The sequence below is a fragment of the Leucoraja erinacea genome, chromosome 24, assembly GCF_028641065.1.
Source record: "Leucoraja erinacea ecotype New England chromosome 24, Leri_hhj_1, whole genome shotgun sequence".
Taxonomy (NCBI): Eukaryota; Metazoa; Chordata; class Chondrichthyes; order Rajiformes; family Rajidae; genus Leucoraja; species Leucoraja erinaceus.
In genome coordinates this window covers 3,113,848-3,136,445 of record NC_073400.1, presented here as the reverse complement: position 1 = coordinate 3,136,445, position 22,598 = coordinate 3,113,848, and the positions used below count along the sequence as shown (strand labels likewise).

The following is a 22,598-nucleotide window of genomic DNA, read 5'->3' as shown; positions in this document are numbered from 1 at the left end:
TGTGATGAACTCTTAAGAACGGCAGTTCAAACATTAAACTTAAATATGTTAAAAAAATTTGAGCCAAAATGATACCCAGATACTAGGCGTTGTGTTTAAGAAAGAACTGCAGATGCTGGAAAAATCGAAGGTAGACAAAAATGCTGGAGAAACTCAGCGGGTGAGGCAGCATCTATGGAGCGAAGGAATAGGTGACGTTTCGGGTCGAGACTCGAAACGTCACCTATTCCTTCGCTCCATAGATGCTGCCTCACCCGCTGAGTTTCTCCAGCATTTTTGTCTAGCCAAATACGAGGTAGTTACTTGAGTATTTTACCTTTTGACTTTTAAAAGGATGAACCCACGTGTCATGTCCATCTGTGTACAGCAATGGTTCCTCAAATACTACCATCTATTGAAGGATGGGTTCATTCAACTAACTGCCTGTTAGAGTTACAGCAGGTTTAGTGGAGAGAAAGTTCCAAGCGGTTGTTGGAAAGAGAGCAGCTATAAAGATGCCTCTGTGTTTCATGAACTATATATCTTTGTCGACGGAGACACAGGAAACTGCTGATCCCGGAATCTTGAGCAAAATGCAAAATGCTGAAGTCTACGATACGATAGAATTCTATTTATCCCAGGAGGGAAATTGATCTGCCAACAGTCATAAAACCACAAAATACCTTCTGTCTGAGGAGGAAATGGACAGTCGACTTTTAGGTCAAAATAGATTGATTGAATTAGGGGGAAGGGAAGCTGGGAAAGAGATGTGGGGGTGGGACAAAGCCTGGCAAGGTGATAGATGTCCATAGACACTAAATGCCAGAGTAAAGGGCCTGTCCCACTGTACGAGGTAATTCAAGAGCTCTCCCGAGTTTATAAAAAAATCAAACTAAGTGCGTAGAATGTACATAGCGGCTAAGTCGGAGCTCATGGGTGTCTCGTAGCGGCTCGTAACGCTAACGGCAGGTACTCGGGAAACGTGGAAACTCGGGAAGTTTTTTCAGCAGTGTGAAAAATGTTCGCGAGAGTCCCGAGTACCTACGAACGGCCATTACCGTAATTTTCCGAGTACGAATCAGGGGAAACTCGGGAGAACTCTTGAATTAGTTCGTACGGTGGGACAGGGCCTTAACTCAGCGGGACAGGCAGCATCTATGGATGGGAGAAATGGGTGATGTTTCGGGTCGAGACCCTTCTTCAAACTGAGTCATGGGAGAGGGAAACGATATATGGAAGGGTACAAAGAACATGTAAGGTGTGAAGAGAACAGATCAAAGCAGGCGATCATCAAGGAGATGTAGAACGGTTCATTGTTGGATGAGGGGAGGGTGACAACGAGGCATACAAACAGTAACATTAATCAGGAGGACAGTGAAACGAATAGGAGAACTAGGGTGGGGCCGGGACAAAGGCGGAGGGAAAGCAAGGGTGACGTTGGAGAAAACATTATCACGCCACTGGGTTGTAAGTTGCCCAAGCGAAATATGTGCCGTACCTCTAATTTGCATTTGGCCTCACTCTGACAATGGAAGAGGCCCAGGACAGAAAGGTCAGTGTGGGAATGGGAGTTAAAATGTTTAGCAACCTGGAGATTAGGCCCAGGGGGACTGAGCGGAGGTGTTCAGTGAAACGATCGCACTCTACGTTTGGTCTCGCCGATATAGTCCACACCTGCAACAGCGGATACAGTAGATGAGGTTGGAGGAGGTGCAGGTGAACCTCTGCCTCACCTGAAAGAACTGCCAGGGTCCTTGGCCAGCCGAGGGAGGAGGCATAGTTACAGGTGTTGCTTCTTCTGCAGTTGCAGGGGAAAGTACCTGAGGAGGTTGAGGTTTGGGTGGTAAGGGACGAGTTGACCAGGGAGTTGCGGAGGGAATGGTCTCTGCGGAAGGTGGAAAGAGGTGGAGATGGGAAGGTGGCTAGTGGTGGGTCCCGTCGGAGGTGGCGAAAATGCAGTGGATTATATGCTGTATGTGATGACTAGTGGGGTGAAGGGTGAGAATCAGGGGGACTCGGTCCCGTTGCGACTATGGGGAGGGGGGGAAAAAGCGGAGCTGCCGGATATCGACGAGGAGAACCTAGTGAGGGCTTCATCTATGATGGGAGAGGGGATCCCCCATTTCCTAAAGAATGAGGACATCTTCGGTGTCCTGGTATGAAACACCACATCTGGGGTGCAGATGCGGCGTGGACAGATGAATTGGAAGTAGGGGATAGAGTCTTTACAGAAAGCAGGATGGGAAGAAGTGTAGTCTAGATAGATGTGGGTCAGTAGGTTTATAATAGATGTCAGTTAATAATTATCTCCTGTGATGGAGACTGTGAGATCAAGAAACGGGAGATGTCAGAGATGGTCCAAGTGAATTTGATTGCAGGATGGAAATTGGTAGTGAAGTTAGTGAAGTCCGTGAGTTCTGCATGGGTGTAGGAGGTAGCACCGGTGTAGTGGTGAATGTAACAGGCTAGGGCCAGTGCACTCCTGGAACAAGGATTGTTCAACATATCTTTAACATTGTAAAGGCCTTCACCGGTTACAAAATAATAAAACATATAACACTGGGTGTTTAATCATATTTCAGGAAAGATTTAGTTTAGTTCATTGTCACGTGTACTGAAGTACAGTGACAAGCTTTTGTTGCGTGCTATCCAGTCAGCAGAAAGACAATACATGGTTATAATCGAGCCATACAGTTTATTTACAGTGTATTACAGTACATTTACAGTATAAGGGAATAACCTTTAGTGCAAGGTTAGTGCAAGCTAGCAAAGTCCCATGAAGGAAAGTCCGATGGTCACCAAAGAGGAAGATAATAGTTCCGCACTGCTCTCTGGTTGTGGTAGGATGTCTGATGGGAGAGGGGAGAAGAGGAAGTGGCCAGGGTGCGACTCGTCCTTGATTATGCTGCTGGCCTTGCCGAGGCAGCGCGAGGTGTAGATGGAGTCAATGGAAGGGAGGTTGGTTTGTGCGATGGTCTGGGCTGCGTCCACTATTCGCTGCAATTTCTTGCGGTCTTGGATGGAGATGTTCCCAAACCAAGCTGCGATGAATCCTGATTAAAATGCTTTCTATGGTGCATCTGTAAAAGTTGGTGAGAGTTGTGGGGGACATGCCCAACCTCCCAAGCTTTCCAAGGAAGTAGAGGTGTCGGTGTGCTTTCTTGGTCGTTGCTTCAATATGGGTGGTCCAGGAGAAGTTGTTGGTGATATTGACTCCTAGGAATCTGAAGTTTTCAACATTCTCTACTTCAGCACCATGAATGCAGAATGGGGCATGTGGACCGCTTCACTTCCTGAAGTCGATCACTATCTCTTTTGTCTTGCTGACATTGAGAGAAAGGTTGTTGGCTCGACACCAGGACATGAGGTTCTCGATCTCCTTCCTATACTCCATCTCATCATTATTTGATATCCGGCCCTGAATGACTCAGCTGTAGTCTATGAATAGGGGTCTGACATAGGTCTCTCTCTTGTGATGTTTAAGAAGGAACTGCAGATTGCAATAAGGACACCAAAAGATTGTTTGCGTCCTCAGGCACTGCATCATTAGAGCTACAACAGATCTGTGGACATTCAATTTACAAAGTGTTGGTGCAACTCAACAGTTCAAGTAGCATTTCTGGAAGGACTGCACTGTCCATTAATAGACTAGGACAGGTACTGAGGTAGAAGAGTAGCCCCTGATCATACTGAATAGTAGAACAACTCTGGATCCTTCTGTCCACACTGGTTCCCAAAGTTGAAAAAATGGGTCAAAAAATTTGGAATGATGACAAATATACACACAAATTTAAATTAGACATAAGTTCCGATCTTTCTCTCGTTCACACACACACTTTCTAGAATTGTTTATATATCCAATGCATTTCCCATTATTCCCAATTTTTTTAACATATCCTTAAACTGGGGGAAAGGTAAAATGGGTTCCTAACATTTTTGCTCAGTTTATATCACGACGACTCAAACAGGAAGTGTGAATCTTTTGTCTCGGCATTCTTCAGTAACGCAAATACATGTCCAGTTTTTAGTGGGACTCCAGTCCTTCCCATGGTGATGTTTTATAAAGTCACAGTACAACTCGTCCTTCTCTCCTGTATCTCATCTTCAACGCCCAAACCTTAGATATCTTGAGGTTTCTGACCATCACTCAGGCTAGTGACAAAAATACACTTAGTTACTTCAAACATGTCAAAAATAACATTGTCTAATCTAATAGATAATAAAACATCCGGCACTTTTGGGATTTTGGTCTTGTAGAAATGGCAGATTTTCTGGCTGTTCTTCATATTAATTGCCCAACATTTTAAATTAGTATTTTAGTTTAGTTTAGAGATACAGCAGGGAAACAGGCCCTTCGGCCCACCAAGTCCACACTGACCAGCGATCCCCGCACACACACACACACACTAGGGACAATTTACAATTTTACCAAGCCAATCAGCCGATACATTTTTACGTCTTTGGAGTCTGGAAGGAAACCGAAGATCTCGGAGAAAACCCACGCAGGGAGGACGTACAAACTCCATACAGACAAGCATCTGTAGTCAGGATCGAACTCGGGTCTCTGGTGCTGTACGGCAGTGGCTCCACTGTTACGCCACCATGCCACCCTTTTCTATAATGTTGCATTGGATTTTAATAAATCCTCAAGTAAACTCAGTAGGTTTCTGGGGGAGTGCAGGAACAGAGGCCCTGGTGACCAGAGGATCGGTGCCAATGGGGGAAGTGTGGGGGCCTGTGGGTTTTCTGCAAGCCGGAGCCCTGGTGAATCTCTGGGGAGCATGGGAGCACTGTTCAGTGACACAATACAGTACACATATTCTGTCCTGCAACCCATAGTGTGCTATAATGGGTGTATGGAACAAGCTGCCAGAGGAGGTAGTTGAGGCTGGGACTATCCCAACATTTAAGAAACAGTTAGACAGGCACATGGATAGGACAGGTTTGGAGGGATATGTGTGGGTATGTGGGACGAGTGTAGCTGGGACATGTTGGCCGGTGTGGGCAAGTTGGGCTGAAGGCCTGTTTCCACACTCTATCACTCTATGCCTATGCCTATTATAGGTTATTTAATCCAACAACACACGACATTCACAGAATGCTAATACAAAATACTTACAGAAACAACCCATTGTTGTTATGCACAATATAGGGGAGCATTCTAGCCAGTAATGTATAATATATTTAGGATTGTTACACCCAGAAATATAGTCCATGTACAAGTAGTTATTACATCTAAGGTGGAAGAACATTACAAAATATTTAGATAGACACAAAATGTGTGTGAACGAACGGGAGGAAATGGATAGATTTTTCAACGTACTAGCATGAGCACAATGGTCTCCACCTTCGGTTGATTATGTTCTTGGACTGAGAGCCAACACTGGTTGGTAAGGTCCAACTGGTTGGTAAGCTCGGTCTGCAATAACCAAGCTGACCTCCCGGTGGCTCAGCACTTCAACTCCCCCTCCCACTCCGTCTCCGACCTCTCTGTCCTGGGTCTCCTCCATGGCCACAGCGAGCAGCACCGGAAATTGGAGGAACAGCACCTCATATTCCATTTGGGGAGTCTGCATCCTGGGGGCATGAACATCGAATTCTCCCAATTTTGTTAGTCCTTGCTGTCTCCTCCCCTTCCTCAGTCCCCCTGCTGTCTCCTCCCATCCCCCAGCCTTTGGGCTCCTCCTCCTTTTTCCTTTCTTGTCCCCGCCCACCCCCGCCCCCGATCAGTCTGAAGAAGGGTTTCGGCCCGAAACGTTGCCTATTTCCTTCGCTCCATAGATGCTGCTGCACCCGCTGAGTTTCTCCAGCTTTTTTGTGTACCTGGTTGGTAAGGGAATGGTGATAATCAAGAACGGTTTGTTTGTGTCTAAGCAGCAGAGATGTAAATGAACTGAAGTTTACGTCATTGAAAATAACCCGGCCAGAAAGCATTGGTGCGGCAGAGTAAGGCAGCGGTAGGTAGGGTTGCTGGCTTTCAGCATCAGAGAACCAAGTATGATCCTGACTACAGGTGACATGTGTGTGGAGTTTATGTGTTCTCCATGTGACCACGTGGGTTTTCTCCAGGTGATCCGCATTCCTCCCCATTCCAAAGACATGCAGGTTTGTGGGATAATTGGCTTCTGTAAATTGCCCCCAGTGTGTAGGATGGAACAGGTGTAACATAGAACTAGTGTGCAGGTGATCCTTTGTCAGTGTGGACTCAGTGGACCAAAGGGCCTGTTTCCACTCTGTATCTCCAAACATTAGGATATTTACCTGTAAGTCTACATCAGCACAGATAAGGGCTTCAGGGCAAAGAGCTGATAGGGCAGAAACAGGTGGTTTAGTCATTAAAATGGTAGGCCTGGCCTGGCTTCAATCAATATCATAGCTAAGCATTCTAGATAAGCCTGAGTCTGTCTGGAGAATGGGGATGGTATCAACATGAAAGACTGGAATCAGCACTGGCTTCATTGCTCCAGTGTTCACAATACATTCAAACAAGTTTGAAGATGAATGGTCATTTTCACCTTTGGATGGTCATGTTATTCTGCTGGAGTTCCTTCGTTACATGTTCTATCTCCTGCTTCAGCTGCTTCATCCTGTTGAGAAAAGAAACATCTTCAAAGCTCCACACCTGAATCTTTAAACCTTCAATGAACGGTATCAAGGATGACCCCTTTGCAGAGTTCACATCAATGTTGCGATCAATAGAGGGCAGCACCATAGTGCAGTGGTGGAGTTACTACCTTACAGCGCCAGAGACCCGGGTTCAATCCTGACTATGGCTGCTGCCTGTATGGAGTTTGTACGTTCTCCCCGTGACCTGCGTGGATTTTGTCCGAGATCTTCGGTTTCCTCTCACACTCCAAAGACGTACAGGTTTATAGGTTACTTGGCTTTGTATAAGTATATAAAAAGCTGCCCCTGGTGGTGATAATGTGCGGGGAGCGCTGGTCGGTGCAGACTCGGTGGGACAAAGGCCTGTTTCCACGCTGTATCACTAAACTAAACTAAAAAAAAAAAAAACTAAATAGCAATTGGAAGTAGCTTCAATCATAACTTTCAAAAGAGAATTCGCAAAAATAATTGAAAAAAATGAATTAAAAAATGTAAAGAAAGAAGAAGAGCAGTGGACTGGGGACTAATTGGATAGAACCTCCCTGGAGATGATGAATGAAACGAGCTCCTACTCTGCTGCATGGCCTTAGGACTAAGAATGTGATTAGTAGGCACACACTGTAGGACTATGGTAGAGTAGTAATGTCACCATTAGCAACATATTACACAGGTCTAGTAATTTCATGCTATTTTGGCCTCAAAGCAACCAGCTTGATTGCTGTCCCAATTTTAACTCTTGCTACCACTGAGACACCCCTTGTTTTAATAATTCCTCTCCTACCTTCCCACCAACTGAAAACCTACTTGCATCTCTCTTTCTCAGTTAAGTTTAGAGATATAACCTTCTATGCTTCAAGGAGATAAACCCTGAGTTTCTCTGGGTTCTCCTCCTTGATAGAGGGCACACTTGTTTCATCTTCCATGCTTTCCAAGGCTCATGTGGGTCACAGAGTTTAGATTAGGTTAGAGGTACAGTGTGGGAGAAGGCCCCTCGGCCCAACGAATCCATGTCGACTAGTAATCACCCATACACTCGTACTATCCCGTACACGAGGGCCAATTTACAGTGGGCGATTAACCTGCAATCCTGCACATCTTTGGAATGTGGGAAGAAACCAGAGTACCCGGAGAAAATCCATGTGGTCACAGAGAGAACGTACAAACTCCATACACACAGCACCTATAGTCAGGATCAAACCCAGGTCTCTGGCGCTGTAAGGCAGCAAATCTACCGCTGCTCCACTGTGCCACCCACAGTTCTGATGGAGAGTTGCAGACACAAAACACACAGTAGATTGTTTCTCTTTTCACTGACACTATCTAACATGCTGAATTTTCCCAACATTTCTGTTTTAGTTTCAGATTTCCAGCAGACAGCTTTTTGTATTTTCAGGTTAACATTTCAATTGTCTTTCTAATTGCCCTCTAGTGCATGTTAGCCTTCACAGACATGTGTACTCTTCCATGGATTGCCACCTTGTCGTGGTGGGGAGGCTTGTGTGGTCCTGAGATCCCGAGAGCAATGCCGTCTGGAGCTACGCTCCTGGTAGGGCCACCCATGGCGGTGAGGTCGAGGGGGAGGTCCCTGACAAACAGCAATCCAACCAAGACCTCAACGGTGGAACAGGCGGAGGAAGATGGCTGACCTTAGTGGAGCGTCACAACGGCTGGGAAGGCGGATGAAGGCTGCAGCAGAAAAGGGTCCCCGGTCGTCTTGGACTCCATGCCACTGGATCCTGACCCAGATCTGTCAAGGACCATGTGGTGGCTGTCTGAGCACCAGTCTCCCCATGTTAAACAAAGTCACGCACAGGCCTCCTCCATAAAGAGGACAGTCATACTCGTTTCGAGTGACCACTGATGATGATGAATGAGATGTATGTACAAGGAGCAACGTAAGGAGAACTGAACACCAACATCTCCCAATCTCTCAACAATCTCTCTACTAAATGCACAATATATCTGTTTTTTTCTTTACGTTTTTTCACATTATTTACAGTTTTTGAACATGCATTCGGTTTCTGCAAATCCTCTTTTGCAGAACTACTACATATAATACCACTACTCAAATATTGAGGGTCAGCTGCATATTATCAAAACATAATAAACTGACACGTATGAATTTTAGACAGCTGCAGATTTCTGTAGGGAGGTGAGGAGTGACAAACGCATAAGTACATCCAACGCAGAAATGCACAACATAGGGATTGGCTCTTTGGATCACAATGTCTTTGCCGAATATAATGCCAAGTTAAACTAATCTCATCTGCCTGTACCTGATCAATGTCTGAAGAAGGGTTTCGGCCCAAAACGTTGCCTATTTCCTCCGCTCCATAGATGCTGCCGCACCCGCTGAGTTTCTCCAGCATTTTTGTCTACCTGATCAATGTCCCTTCATTTCCTGCATATCCATGTGCCTACTAAAAGCCTCTTAAATACTACTATTGTACCACCTCCAGCATCATCCCTGGTAGTGTGTCACAGTCATGCCCCTGTCCCACTTAGGAAACCTGAACGGAAACCTCTGGAGACTTTGTGCCCCACCCAAGGTTTCCGTGCGGTTCCCAGAGGTTTTTGTCAGTCTCCCTACCTGCTTCCACTACCTGCAACCTCCGGCAACCACCTGCAACCTCCGAGAACCGCACGGAAACCTTGGGTGGGGCGCCTAGTCTCCAGAGGTTTCCGTTCAGGTTTCCTATGTGGGACGGGGGCATCACTCACCACCTCTGTGTAAATGGCTTGCCCTGCATATCTGCTCACTTGCCCTGCATATAAAGCTCACTCTGACATTTCCACCATGGGAAAAAGGTTTTGACCGTCTCAAGTTCAAGTTTGCGTTTATTGTCATTTAACCAACTACAGTGAAATTTGAAATTCTACCCTATCTATGCCTCATAACTTTATATACTACTATCAGGTCTCCCCAAACTTCTGTTCAAGAGAAAACAAACCAACATAGATACAAAGTGCTGGTGTAACTCAGTGAGACGGGCGGGCAGCATCTCTGGACAGATGCTCTCCAGAGATGCTGCCTGTTCCGCTGAGCCACCCCAAGATTTTGTGTCTATCTTTGGTTTAAACCAGCATCTGCAGTTCCTTCCTACAGAAAACAGTCCAAGTTTGTCCAACCTCTCCCTATTACTAACAGCCCCTAATTCAGGCAGCATTTTAGTAAACCTCTTCCGTACCCACTACAAATCTCCCCGTGATGAGCTGACCTGAACTGCACGCAAATGCAGCCTGAACAACCTGAGCAAAGCCTTACAGAATTGCATCATGACTTCCTGACTCTTATACCCATTGCCCCAATTCGAGGAATTGATTTGAAAGATGCCATGGATAAATATTGAAACAATAATCAGTTAATAAACCCATGCAACATTATATTGATACACTCTGCACAAAATCTCATGTTTTCCTTCACTCCTCCAGACATGTTGGTCCCCACCTGATGGCCATTTCCATGCATTTCTGGTCAGGGTAGACAGTTGAAGCTGCTGATTTGGTCGTAGATTGGTCTCCTTCGACCTTCAAGGGAATCTGATCGTACATCTGCAATCAAGAAAGAAAGTACAGATTTGGAAGCATTATGCAAGTTAGGAAATTAAATAAGATGCCATCAGCGCTTCAAGCAATACTATCTTCCAACACTACTCCTTATTTATATAAAACTTGTATGAAACAGGCTAGGAAGCTCAACATCCATGTCAAAGTTTGTAGTTCACACAGGACCTCCTCACACATCTGACTCAAAACAACATGCTAAAGGTGATTGAATATTTGAAGCTTAAAGGGAAAGAGGGAGGAGAGGACAACGTGCTTTGGATTCTACCCACTTCAATATAATAGGGTTGGAGATGAGATCCTTTGCAAGAGATTAAATAGACTAAAAATGACACAGGGATGGTCAAGCAGATTTGAGAGCTTTTAACAAAATTGCTGAAAACATTCATCAGGTCAGGCAGCATCTGTGAAACAAAATACAAATTTATTTCAGATTAAAGACTCTTGACAGGTGTCTCTCTTTCCACAGATGCTACCTAACCCGCTGCTTCCAGCATTTTGTTTCAGATTTCCAACATATAGTTTTATTTGTTTTTTGTGAAAGCTTTTCACTTTTCATCTCTCCAGCAGTATGAATATTGATTTCTCTGACTTCAAGTAACCCTTGCATTCCCTTCATTCCCATTCGTCCCCCACCCAAGCTGTAGCAGCCTCAAAGTAGTCTTGTTGAGTCTTATTATCTGTACTTGTTCTCACCCAGGCCACAGCTAACAAGGAAGTCATTGTTTCCTTTGTCATCGTTACTTTTTTTGCATATCGTTCATTACTTTCCTCTACATCACCATCTATATCTCTCGTTTCCCTTTCCCCAGACTCTCTTTTGAAGGGTCTCGATCCGAAACGTCACCCATTCCTTCTCCCCAGAGATGCTGCCCGACCCACTGTTACTCCAGATTTTTGTGTCTATCTTCGGTTTAAACCAGCATCTGCAGTTCATTCTTACACATTTGAAGGGACCTCTTCCCTCTATCCAGCACCACAGTTGGAACCAAAACAGAGGAAAGCAAGACATCTTTATTACCATTCTCCCACTCACAACAGTTTAAAATGTATGTATTAAAAGTACATTGGGAAAACATTTGGGTCAATTTTAGACATGGAAAACGATTACATTTATACCTCCAATATTAGGAGCTATTTATTTGTATAGTGTGGGAGTTACAGCTATTTCTGCCAAATATTTTAATGTTTGACTGATCAATGTTTAAATTTCTATTTAAATTTCACTAGTTTCCAAATAAAACAAGGATAGAATTCCAACACTCAACCACTCACTCTCTACATTCCATTCTTACAGCATAACAGGTGGCAATTTAAATATAATATTTTGACTTCATAAATGGAATCTCTCTCATATGCCACTGGTCATATCTCATGTTCCACCCAGCACATTTGAATCTTGCACTTTCCTTGCTTTTGCTCAAATTTGCCGATTTATCTCCTTGCGAGATGAGGAGACTTTCACACTATTTCTAACTCATTGTTCCCCAGGACAGACGTGTGGAGTGTGATGTCCTGCACTCTTCCTCCCCCTCCTGTCCAAGTCTCAAGTATTCCAATACTTAGCTGCAGGGAGGCCAGGAATGCAAGTGAAACCTTCTGGTTTTAGGAGTCAGCGCCATACCATATCACTTCCATTGGAGAAGAATGTAATGGTGTTATCGTTAATGGTCTGCTAGAGAGCAAGGTGAAAGCACCATGAATGCAAACTGCTCAATGATTTGCACTGCTCCACTAGACTTGGCAAAAACAGGATGTTGAGATCAACCTCACGGATCTGGTTACTCTAGCTGCATAAAAACACCCAAACAACCTCATCACAAAATGTTACCTACAATATACAGCATCCATGAACTAACACGGTCATTGTTAATGATGGCCTGTTAACCTCACCGGTCCAAAAAAAAAAAAATCAGTGTTAAATCTGAATTCCTTCCAATCTTTATATCTGCAAATGTATTATTTTCTTCTCCTCTCAAAGTTTCTGCCCATATATGATTTAACACAAATTCATCCTCTTCCTGTTTAAGAAGGAACTGCAGATGCTGGAGAATCGAAGGTACCCAAAAAAGCTGGAGAAACTCAGCGGGTGCAGCAGCATTTATGGAGCGAAGGAAATAGGCAACGTTTCGGGCCGAAACCCTTCTTCAAACTGATCGGGGGCGACTGCCCCCGATCAGTCTGAAGAAGGGTTTCGGCCCGAAACGTTGCCTATTTCCTTCGCTCCATAGATGCTGCTGCACCCGCTGACTTTCATCCCCTTCCTGTTATATCTCGTTAATTAATGAGCTTAATACTCAGAGCTTCAATAAATCCTGTTACACTCTCAATGCTATTATTGCCTTGACACTCCAGCAGCAAATTATAGCCCAAATATATTGCCAGTGAACATCAGGATCCAGGAATGCGTGGGTTAACATACGGAGAACGTTTTATGGCACTGGGCCTCTACCCGCTGAAGTTTAGAAGGATGTGGGGGGGACCTGATTGAAACTTACCGAATAGTGAAAGGCCTAGATAAAGTGGATGTGGGGAGGATGTTTCCCACTAGTGGGAGAGTCCAGGACCAGGGGCCATAGCCTCAGAATTAAAGGACATTCCTTTTGGAAGATGAGGAGGAATTTTGTTAGTCAGAAGGGTGGTGAATCTGTGGAATTCAATGCCACAGAAGACTGTAGGGGCCAATGGATATATTTAAGGCAGAGATAGATTCTTGATTAGTACAACTGTAAGGGGTTATGTGGAGAAGATAGGAGAATGGGGTTGAGGAGAATTAGATCTGCCAAACTCTTTGATTGAGTGGCAGAGTAGACTTGATGGGGTGAATTTGCCTTCTATCATGTATGAATCAGTAAACGTTTAATAAGTATCGCCATAGATTTCTGTATTCCAGCCATTTCTACCACTGTTTAAATTATAATGATGTGGAGGCAACTTAAATTTGATTTTATGGGACAGCAACTCTTATCATCATTCATATGCCTTTAAATGATTCAATTGGTGAATTCAGCAAGGTCTCAAAACTGTACATACATTGTTCAGATAAGTTCCACAGTTCTCCAGATCACAATGGAGGCTCTCACACTGTTCACCAAAGGATCTCAGTTGTTTCCTGATGTCACAGGCAGTCCTGTAAAAGATAATCGTAGTTTTAGATACATACATTTTTTGGTCATATATTTTTTCTCTCTTATTCATCATTTTTATCCCTAAATGTCTTTAATCAGATTATTAATTGGGGCAGATATTAAATATTAGAATGGTGAATCTGTGGAATTCTATGCCACAGAAGGCTGTGGAGGCAAAGTCAGTGGGTATACAGTATTTAAGGCAGAGATAAATAGATTCCCGATTAGTATGGGTGTTAGAGGTTATGGGGAGAAGGCAGGAGAATGGGGTTAGGAGGGAATGATAGATCAGCCATGATTGAATGGCAAAGTAGACTTGGGCCAAATGGCCTAATTCTACTCCTATCTCTTATGATCTTATGATATTCTTAGGATCCTAGGTTCCTGGTCTGTTATTATTCCACCCCAAAACCATCGCCTTCCATTTATCTCCTTACCCCAGGCTTTACATTTCACACCTCTCTTCTTATCATCCAGCCTTTTCATCATCACATAGTGTGGAAAAATGCCCTTCAGCCCAACTTGCCCACACCGACCTCCATGCCCCATCTACAATAGTCCCACCAACACGTGTTTGGCCCATACCCCTCCAAACCTATCCTATCCATGTACCTGTCTAAATGTTTCTTAAATGCTGCGATAGTACCGGCCTCAACTACCACCTCATCAGCACGTTCCATTCACCCACTACCCTTTGTGTAAAAACGTTACCCTTCATGTTCCTATTAAATCTTTCCCCCCTCACCTTAAACTTATGTCCTCTGGTTCTCCTACTCTGGGTAAAATGATATATGACCTTGTACACCTCTATAAGATGACCTCATCCTCCTGCGCTACAAAGAATAAGTCCTAACCTGCTCAACACCTCCCCATAGCTCCGGCCCTCAAGTCCTGGCAATATCCTTGTAAATATTTCCTGCACCTTTTCCAGCTTAAAAACATCTTTCCCAGAACAGGGTGACCAAAACTGAACACAATGCTCTAAATATGGCCTCACCTTGTATTTTCATCTCTGGTTTTGTCCAACCATCTGTCAAATAAATCCCCCTCATTTGTTTCCACTTGCCTGGCTTTGAACTGTCCCATCAATCTTCCAGCTTTCTGCCCTCTATAATAAGTCTGAAGAAGGGACGGCCACGGTGGCACAGTTACTGCCTTGCAGCGCTGGAGACCCAGGTTCGATCCCGACTACGGGTGTAAGAAGGAACTGCAAGATGCTGGTTTAAACTGAGGATAGACACAAAAAGCTGGAGTAACTCAGTGGGACAGGCAACATCTCTGGAGAGAAGGAATGGGTGATGTTTCGGGTCGAGACCCTTCTTCAGTTTGAAGAAGTCAGAGTCTGAAGAAGGGTCTTGACCAAAAATGCCACCCATTTCTTCTCTCCAGAGATGCTGCCTGTCCCACTGAGTTACTCCAGCATTTTATGTCTATCTGCAGCGTAAACCAGCATCTGGTGTATAATATGATCCGACTCCAAGTGCTGTCTGTACGGAGTTTGTACGTTCTCCCCGTGACTTGCGTGGGTTTTCTCCAAGATCTTCCGTTTCCTCGCACATTCCAAAGACGTACAGGTATGTAGGTTAATTGGCTTGGTGTATGCGTAAATGTGTCCCGAGTGGGTGTGTAGGATAGGGTGCAGGGATCGCTGGTCAGTGTGGCCTCGGTGGGCCGTAGGGCCTGTTTCTCCGCTGTATTTCTAAATTAAAAAAACTAAGATCCCAAACCGAAATGTCACCTCTCCATGTCCTCCAGAGATGCTGCTTGACCCAGGGTTACACCTGCACTTTGTGTCGTTTTTGGTAAACTAGCATTTGCAGTCCCTCTATCTACCGTTACCTCCCTACTTCCCATTCCCTTGAGCTCGTCCATTTCTCAAAGCTGGAAAGAGCGCTGAGAAGATTTATGAGGATGTTGCCAGAACTCGACAGTCAGAGCTATTGGGAAAGATTAATCAGGTATTATATACCATATTAATCCCAGCAGCACAGTGATCTTACAGAGATGTACAACACCATGATGGAAATACACAGGATAAATGCTCACAGTCTTTTACCCAGGGTAAGGACATAAAGGACAAGAGGACATAAGTTTAAGGTGAGGGGCAAGATTTAATAGGAACCCAAGGTACCGGAGGGCCGGAGCTATGGGGAGGTGTTGAGCAGGTTAGGACTTATTCTTTGTAGCGCAGGAGGATGAGGTCATCATTTAGAGGTGTACAAGACCATTCACTGTGATCATGGCTGATCATCCACAATCAGTACCCCGTTCCTACCTTCTCCTGACTCCATATCCCCTGACTCCACTATCTTTAAGAGCCTTATCTAACTCTCTTGAAAGCATCCAGAACATTGACCTCCACTGCCTTCTGTGGCAGAGAATTCCACAGATTCACAACTCTCTGGGTGAAAAGGTTTTTCCTCGTCTCTGTTCTAAATGGCCTACCCCTTATTCTTAAACTGTGGCCCCTGGTTCTGGACTCCCCCAACATCGGGAACATGTTTCCTGCCTCTAGCATGTCCAATCCCTTAATAATCTTATATGTTTCAATAAGATCCCCTCTCATCCTTCTAAACTCAAGAGTATACAAGCCCAGCCGCTCCATTCTATCAACATATGACAGTCCCGCCATCACGGGAATTAACCTTGTAAACTTACGCTGCACTCCCTCAATAGCAAGAATGTCCTTCCGCTAATTTGGAGACCAAAACTGCACACAATCATCCAGGTGTGGTCTCACTAGGGCTCTGTACAACTGCAGAAGGACCTCTTTGCTCCTATACTCAACTCCTCTTGTTATGAAGGTCAACATGCCATTCCCTTTCTTCACTGCCTGCTGTACCTGCATGCTTACTTTCAGTGACTGATGAGCAAGGACCCCCAGATCCCATTGTACCTCCCCTTTTCCCAATTTGACACCATTTAGATAATAATCTGCCTTCCTGTTTTTTACACCAAAGTGGATAACCTCACATTTATCCACATTAAACCTCATCTGCCATGCATTTGCCCACTCCCCCAACCTGTCCAAGTCACCCTGCATCCTCACAGCATCCTCCTTACAATTCACACTGCCACATAGCTTTGTGTCATCTGCAAAATTGCTAATATTACTTTTAATCCCTTCATCTAAATCATTGATGTATATTGTAAATAGCTGCGGTCCCAGCACCGAGCCTTGCGCTACCCCACCAGTCACTGCCTGCCATTCTGAAAGGGACCCGTTAATCCCTACTCTTTGTTTCCTGTCTGCCAACCAATTTTCTATCCATGTCAGTACCCTACCCCCAATACCATGTGCTCTATGTCCATACCCTGGGTCTATACCCATGTGCTCCATGTGTCCATGGTGTATGACTCTAATTTGGTGAAATCCTTGTCCTTTTCCAATCCTGATCTATTTGTATCCCACATTTTCTGTCATTGTGCCACCCGAAGCTGTGCCTTCAGTTAACTTGGTCCAAGCATTAATTCACTTTTCACACCTCTGTTATTTAAAGGCTTACAACGGCCATTGCGTTCATTGATTGAATGGCTCAACATTCACGAGTTCATTAAAAGAACATCTGGGCACTTCCATAAGTCAAAGGTGGATATCATGATCCATATGAATGTAACATTATTAACAATCTTTCACAAATTCTTGTGGCTTCTCAACAATAAGGTGATGGTGATTTGTCAGAACCTCTCGTTCGTTGCCTTTAGAGAATGGTCTCTCCTTTATGGGGACCTTCAAGCAAAAACATTGGAAATCCACTCGCTGCTAATTCACTAGTTGCCTATTCCTGCCTATTGACATAAAAAACACAGTAAATACAAGAAATACTCAGCTGATCAGGCAGCATCTGTTGCATTACTTCAGTAACCTGAAGCATAGCTGACCTGCTGAGTATTTTTAGCGCTTGAAACATTAAATTGACAGCATCAACAATATTATACTTTTGGCCTTTTTATGAAAACTTGGATCTAGCGTCATCTCCAAGTCAGCCTATCAACTCTACGCTAACACTTTCAGACGCTAACACTAAAATGATCCTTGATCACCAAGTCACTTATCTCAAATGGTCTCTGCAACATCTCAGCTCACCATCAATTACCAACCCTTGCTCACATATCTCAACCAGACCTTCCCAACACTTATCCCATCTGAGTAACCAAGTTGTCCAACAGGTCTTTACTTATTTATTTGGCTAAACAAGTCAGCCCTCGATGGCAATGGGTTTACACACTTTAGTTACGTACCTCATCCAATCTTTTACACACGTCAGCAGCTTCTTATATTTCTGTTCACAATCCTCTCGAACTAACGCCAGCACTTTCTTGGCATGAATCCCCATGTTGAGTCTGGAACATCAAGGAAATACTAAGAACAGGTTATTTTGACCTAAAGATTGAGACCATAGGTTCAAAGTTCAGATCACCAAGATTGGAAAGAATCGAAGACAAGTTGTCAAACATGTAAAACATTACGCGTTTCTGAAGTTAATATTTTACAATCTACGTCACGTAATGTACTCTAAACTCATCTTGTGTTCATCAGCCCAGTAAACACAAAAAAGGACAGATATTACAAGGAAGTTAAATTAGATCTTTATAAATGACTGGTTAGCCATCATGAAATATTGTGTCCCGGCTGGGGAGCACACTCAAGAAAGCCATGATCTTGGGAAAGAAAGTAATGACCTTGGAGAATGCACAGAGATACCTCACCAGGATAAGTTCAGCTCAGTTTAGTTTATTGTCACGTGTGCCAAGCTACAGCTTTTGTTGCGTGCTCACCAGTCAGTGGAAAGACAATACATGATTACAATCAATCCATTTACAGTGTATAGATATATGATAAGGGAATAACGTTTAGTGCAAGGTAAAGCCAGCAAAGTCCAATCAAGGATAGTCCGAGGGTCACCTGAGAGGGTTAAAGCCCTGTCCCACGGTACGTGTTCATTCCAAGAGCTCTCCCGAGTTTGCCCTGATTCGAACTTGGAGATTGACGGTTATGGCCACTCGTCGGTACTCGGGGCCTCTCGTGGACATTTTTCAAGGTGTTGAAAAATCTTCACGGGTCTTCCGGTGCATACCTGCTGTTAGCGAGTCTTCCCGAGTACCTGCCGTTAATGTTACGAGCCGCTTGGGACATCCCCGACCTCCGACGTACCCGCTACGTTCATTCTCCGTGCTTACCACGAGTTTGATTTTTTAAAAACTCGGGAGGGCTCTTGGAATGAACTTGCACCGTGGGACAGGGTTATCACCAAATGGTTCAGCACTGCTCTCTGGTTGTGGTGTAGGATGATTCAGTTGCCTGTTAACAGCTGGGAAGAAACTGTCCCTGAATCTGGAGGTGTGGGTTTACACACTTCTATACGTTTTGCCTGATGGGAGAGGGAAGAAGAGGGAGTGGCCAGGGTGCAATGAGGGACTTTAGTACAAGGGAATGACAATAGAGTTTGGGAATAATCTCTTTAAAGGTTAAACAGGGGTATAAAAGGAGAGTTACCTTGTTCAGAAACATGAGAGGCTCTGGCAGGATTGGTACAATCCATTTGTATTGCTACGATAGTAACCAGTAACAAGAGGGCAGAGATTTTACATTATTGTCAGAAATCCTGGAGAAAATGAATCCAATGTTACTTCACAGAGTGAATAGTTTGAATCTAGAATTCACTCCCTGGGAGGTCAGAGGTCAGGCTGATTCAATAACCCTCAGAAGTGAAATGGGATCAATTGCAGGAGTATGGTGAAAAATTAGAGGACCAATAAGATAGTCTGTTCGAACGGCTGATTCAGGCATAGGGTTCCGTGTTGTAGAAGTTGGGATGTAATGTTAAAATTGTACTAGGCATTGGTGAGGCCAATTCTGGAGTATGGTGTACAATTTTGGTCGCCTAATTATAGGAAGGATGTCAACAAAATAGAGAGAGTACAGAGGTGATTTACTAAAATGTTGCCTGGGTTTCAGCAACTAAGTTACTGAGAAAGGTTGAACAAGTTAGGGCTTTATTCTTTGGAGCGCAGAAGGTTAAGGGGGGACTTGATAGAGGTCTTTAAAATGATGAGAGGGATAGACAGAGTTGACATGGATAAGGTTTTCCCACTGAGAGTAGGGAAGATTCAAACAAGGGGACATAACTTGAGAATTAAGGGACAGAAGTTTAGAGGTAACATGAGGGGGAACTTCTTTACTCCGAGAGTGGTGGCTGTGTGGAATGAGCTTCCATTGAAGGTGGTGGAGGCAGGTTCGTTTTTATCATTTAAAAATAAATTGGATAGTTATATGGACGGGAAAGGAATGGAGGGTTATGGTCTGAGCGCAGGTATATGGGACTAGGGGAGAATACGTGTTCGGCACGGACTAGAAGGGTCGAGATGGCCTGTTTCCGTGCTGTAATTGTTATATGGTTATGACGTTCAAAGGATAATAATTGACACTGCTGTCACTGCCCAGTACATTGGCAAAGTTACCTCGAGTTATCTTGGCTTTGACAGAGATGCAAGGTGTTTGTATTCATACAGCTCCTCACCACACTTTTCTCAAAACTGCTAAAGCCCTTGCCAAAGATAGACGCAAAATGCTGGAGTAACTCCTCCCTCTGAAGAAGTGTCTCGACCCGAAACGTCACCCACTCCTTCTCTCCAGTGATGCTGCCAGTCCCGCTGAGTTACTCTAGCATTTTGTGTCTATCTTCGATTTAAACCAGCATCTAGTTTCTTCCTGCACAAAGCCCTTGCCATACATTGAAATATAATGTACGAGGTTAAATGGATACATTTGGAATAATTTTCCACACAGCAAGATCCCACTGATTACTGAGATGAATGATCAGGTTATTTATTTTGTACAGAGAAGCTGCCAGAGGAGCCTCATAGTCGGGTCAGCACTTGAGACCGAGCAGTAGTCTCTCAGTGCTGCAATGTGGCATCAGTCTTAGTTTATTTTAGAGATACAGCGCGGAAACAGGACCTTCAGCCCACCATGTCCACACCGACCAGCAATCCCTGCACATTCACACTATCCTACACACACTAGATTTGACAATGGTTTACATTTCAATGTCAAAGTCAATTTTACTCGTCACATACACCCGAAGGTGCAGTGAAACGAATTTGCCAGCAGCGATACACTTAAAAACAACACACAATACACAATAAGATTTAACACAAACATCCACCACAGCAATCTTCACTGTGGTGGAAGGCAACAAAGTTCAGCCAGTCCACCTCCCTTGTTCACCCGTGGTTGGGGCCATGAACGGTCGAACACACTCCGCGGCTTGGAGTGCCCGAATCGGCACTTTTCCTACCAGAGACCGCGACTTCAGGATGTTATAGGCTGCAGGCCGGCGGTCGGAGCTCTTCTCCGGTGATCCCCGGCGAGGGACCCCAGGTCCGGATGGTAATTTATACCAAGCCAATTAACCTACAAACCTGAAAGTCTTTGGAGTGTGGGAGGAAACCGAAGATCTCAAAGAAAATCCACAGGATCAGAGGGGGGGGCATTTAGGAACTTAACAGCATAAATTAAATAAACCAAACTTACTTCTCAAATTTATGGATCTGCTCATCATTGTACTGAAGCTCTGAAAGGAAAAGAAAATCATTGTAAATTGTTAATCAGCTCCTTGTTGTGATCTGTGGGGATGGTTATGCTGATTGCCCACTGCAATTTGCATTGATTTACAGGCAGATGTGCTTTAGGTCACAAAGAGATACAATATGGGAACGGGCCTTTCAGTTTGCTAAGCCCATGTTGACCACAAAGCAACCATTTTGACACTAATCATATACTAATCCATTTTATTTTGACAACATTCAACTAAAAATTCCTCTCAGCCCCCCTCCCCGTATTCCACCACTCGTTCACGCATTAGCTAATTTACAATAGCCAATTAACTCCAACCGAGCCACATGTGTCTAGAATGTAGGAATATCCAGAGGGAAACCATGTGGTCACAGGGTGAATGTGCTAACTGCATCCAGACAGCACCCGAGGTCAGGATCAAACAAGGGTTGCTGAAGCTGGGAGGAAAACAGCTCTACTAGATGTGCCACTGTGACGCAGTGGTAGAGTTGCTGCTGGAGACCCGGGTTTGATCCCGGCTACGGGTGCTGTCTGTATGGAGTTTGTACGTTCTCCCCGTGACGGCGTGGGTTTTCTCTGAGATCGTCAGTTTCCTCCCACATGTATGTAGGTCAATTGGCTTGGTAAAAAATAAAATTGTCCCTAGTGTGTGTAGGAGAGTGGTAATATGCGGGGATCGCTGATCGTCACGGATCCAGTGGCCGAAGGGCCTGTTTCCGTGCTGTTTCTCTAAACCAAAAACCGATGCCTACTGACAAATAGCCCGCCACACATTGTACAGAACTGGATGAGGTCCCGACCACGGGGGGAAATGGAGGAGGACTGGCCAAATTTTGATGAATGCTGTGGTGGATGTTTGTGTTAAATTTGTATTGTGTATTGTGTGTTCTTTATCATTGTACCGCTGCTGGCAAATTCATTTCACTTGCACTTTATGTGCAATGGGTATTAGATAGTAAGCATCTTTAATATCAATGCTTGCCATAAAGTATCCTTTGGAGATCAGTTGTCTAGCAGTAACAAACGTCTCCATCTTGAAATGTATATACTCAACAAACTGATTTAGTGATGTTAAGGATGATGGACATCCACCATCTTTTTTGGTTTTAATGTATATTCGATACAAATTCGAAAGGTTCATGTTTCTTTTTGATGACCCCCTTTGGATGAGGGGTACCAGTTGCTTGTCCCTCCCGCTTTTCTTCTCGGAGGGAGTAAGTCATGTTGAACTGGCGGTAATATCTCTGATATAAGCTTAATTTTGTATCCACTAATGCTGTTGAGTATATATTTATTATTCGTGACATTACCCCATGTTTCTTTGAACAAGTGTAATCGCCCCCTGTTAGTAGAGCACCCCTGTTCTCTATATGCTGGCAGGAACCAGACCGTATCCATGGTATTGGTATTCTTCTGTTTCCTCCGGAACGCTTAACCAATTATGGTGGATGGCATTTTCCCTGGAGCCTGCAACCCTGAAAGGCTAGGTTGGCATGTTTCACAGTACCATAAGGTTTACCCAGCTGGTGGATGCAAGGCGCTGAAATTATGCTCCTGGCCGCGTGCGCGATTTTAGCGCCTTTGAGGGGAGGGGGGTTAAAATGCGGTTTTCTCCTACCTTGTCATGGATTATATTTTGTTGGAAGTGCAAGCTTTTGCTGAAGAATTGCCATTCCGACCTCTGGAAGAGCATTCTGTGTATTTTCAAATTCATTTTTAAATTTTTTTTTTTAAATCGCCTG

The 22,598-nt window shown here is 44.3% G+C and overlaps 1 protein-coding gene across 1 annotated transcript in view; it reads right to left on the bottom strand.

Annotated features, from left to right (window-relative positions):
* Nucleotides 1-2,654: 2,654 nt before the first annotated feature.
* ikbke (inhibitor of nuclear factor kappa B kinase subunit epsilon) overlaps nucleotides 2,655-22,598 on the bottom strand; it is an 86,781-nt gene continuing 66,837 nt past the window's right edge. The window contains exons 16-21 of the mRNA XM_055654381.1: nucleotides 20,815-20,854; nucleotides 17,520-17,621; nucleotides 13,183-13,279; nucleotides 10,034-10,137; nucleotides 6,495-6,566; nucleotides 2,655-4,131 (exon numbers count right to left, since the gene is read on the bottom strand). Of these exons, the coding sequence (XP_055510356.1) occupies nucleotides 4,098-4,131; nucleotides 6,495-6,566; nucleotides 10,034-10,137; nucleotides 13,183-13,279; nucleotides 17,520-17,621; nucleotides 20,815-20,854 (449 nt within the window). The 3' untranslated portion in view covers nucleotides 2,655-4,097. The remainder of the gene's footprint in view (nucleotides 4,132-6,494; nucleotides 6,567-10,033; nucleotides 10,138-13,182; nucleotides 13,280-17,519; nucleotides 17,622-20,814; nucleotides 20,855-22,598) is intronic.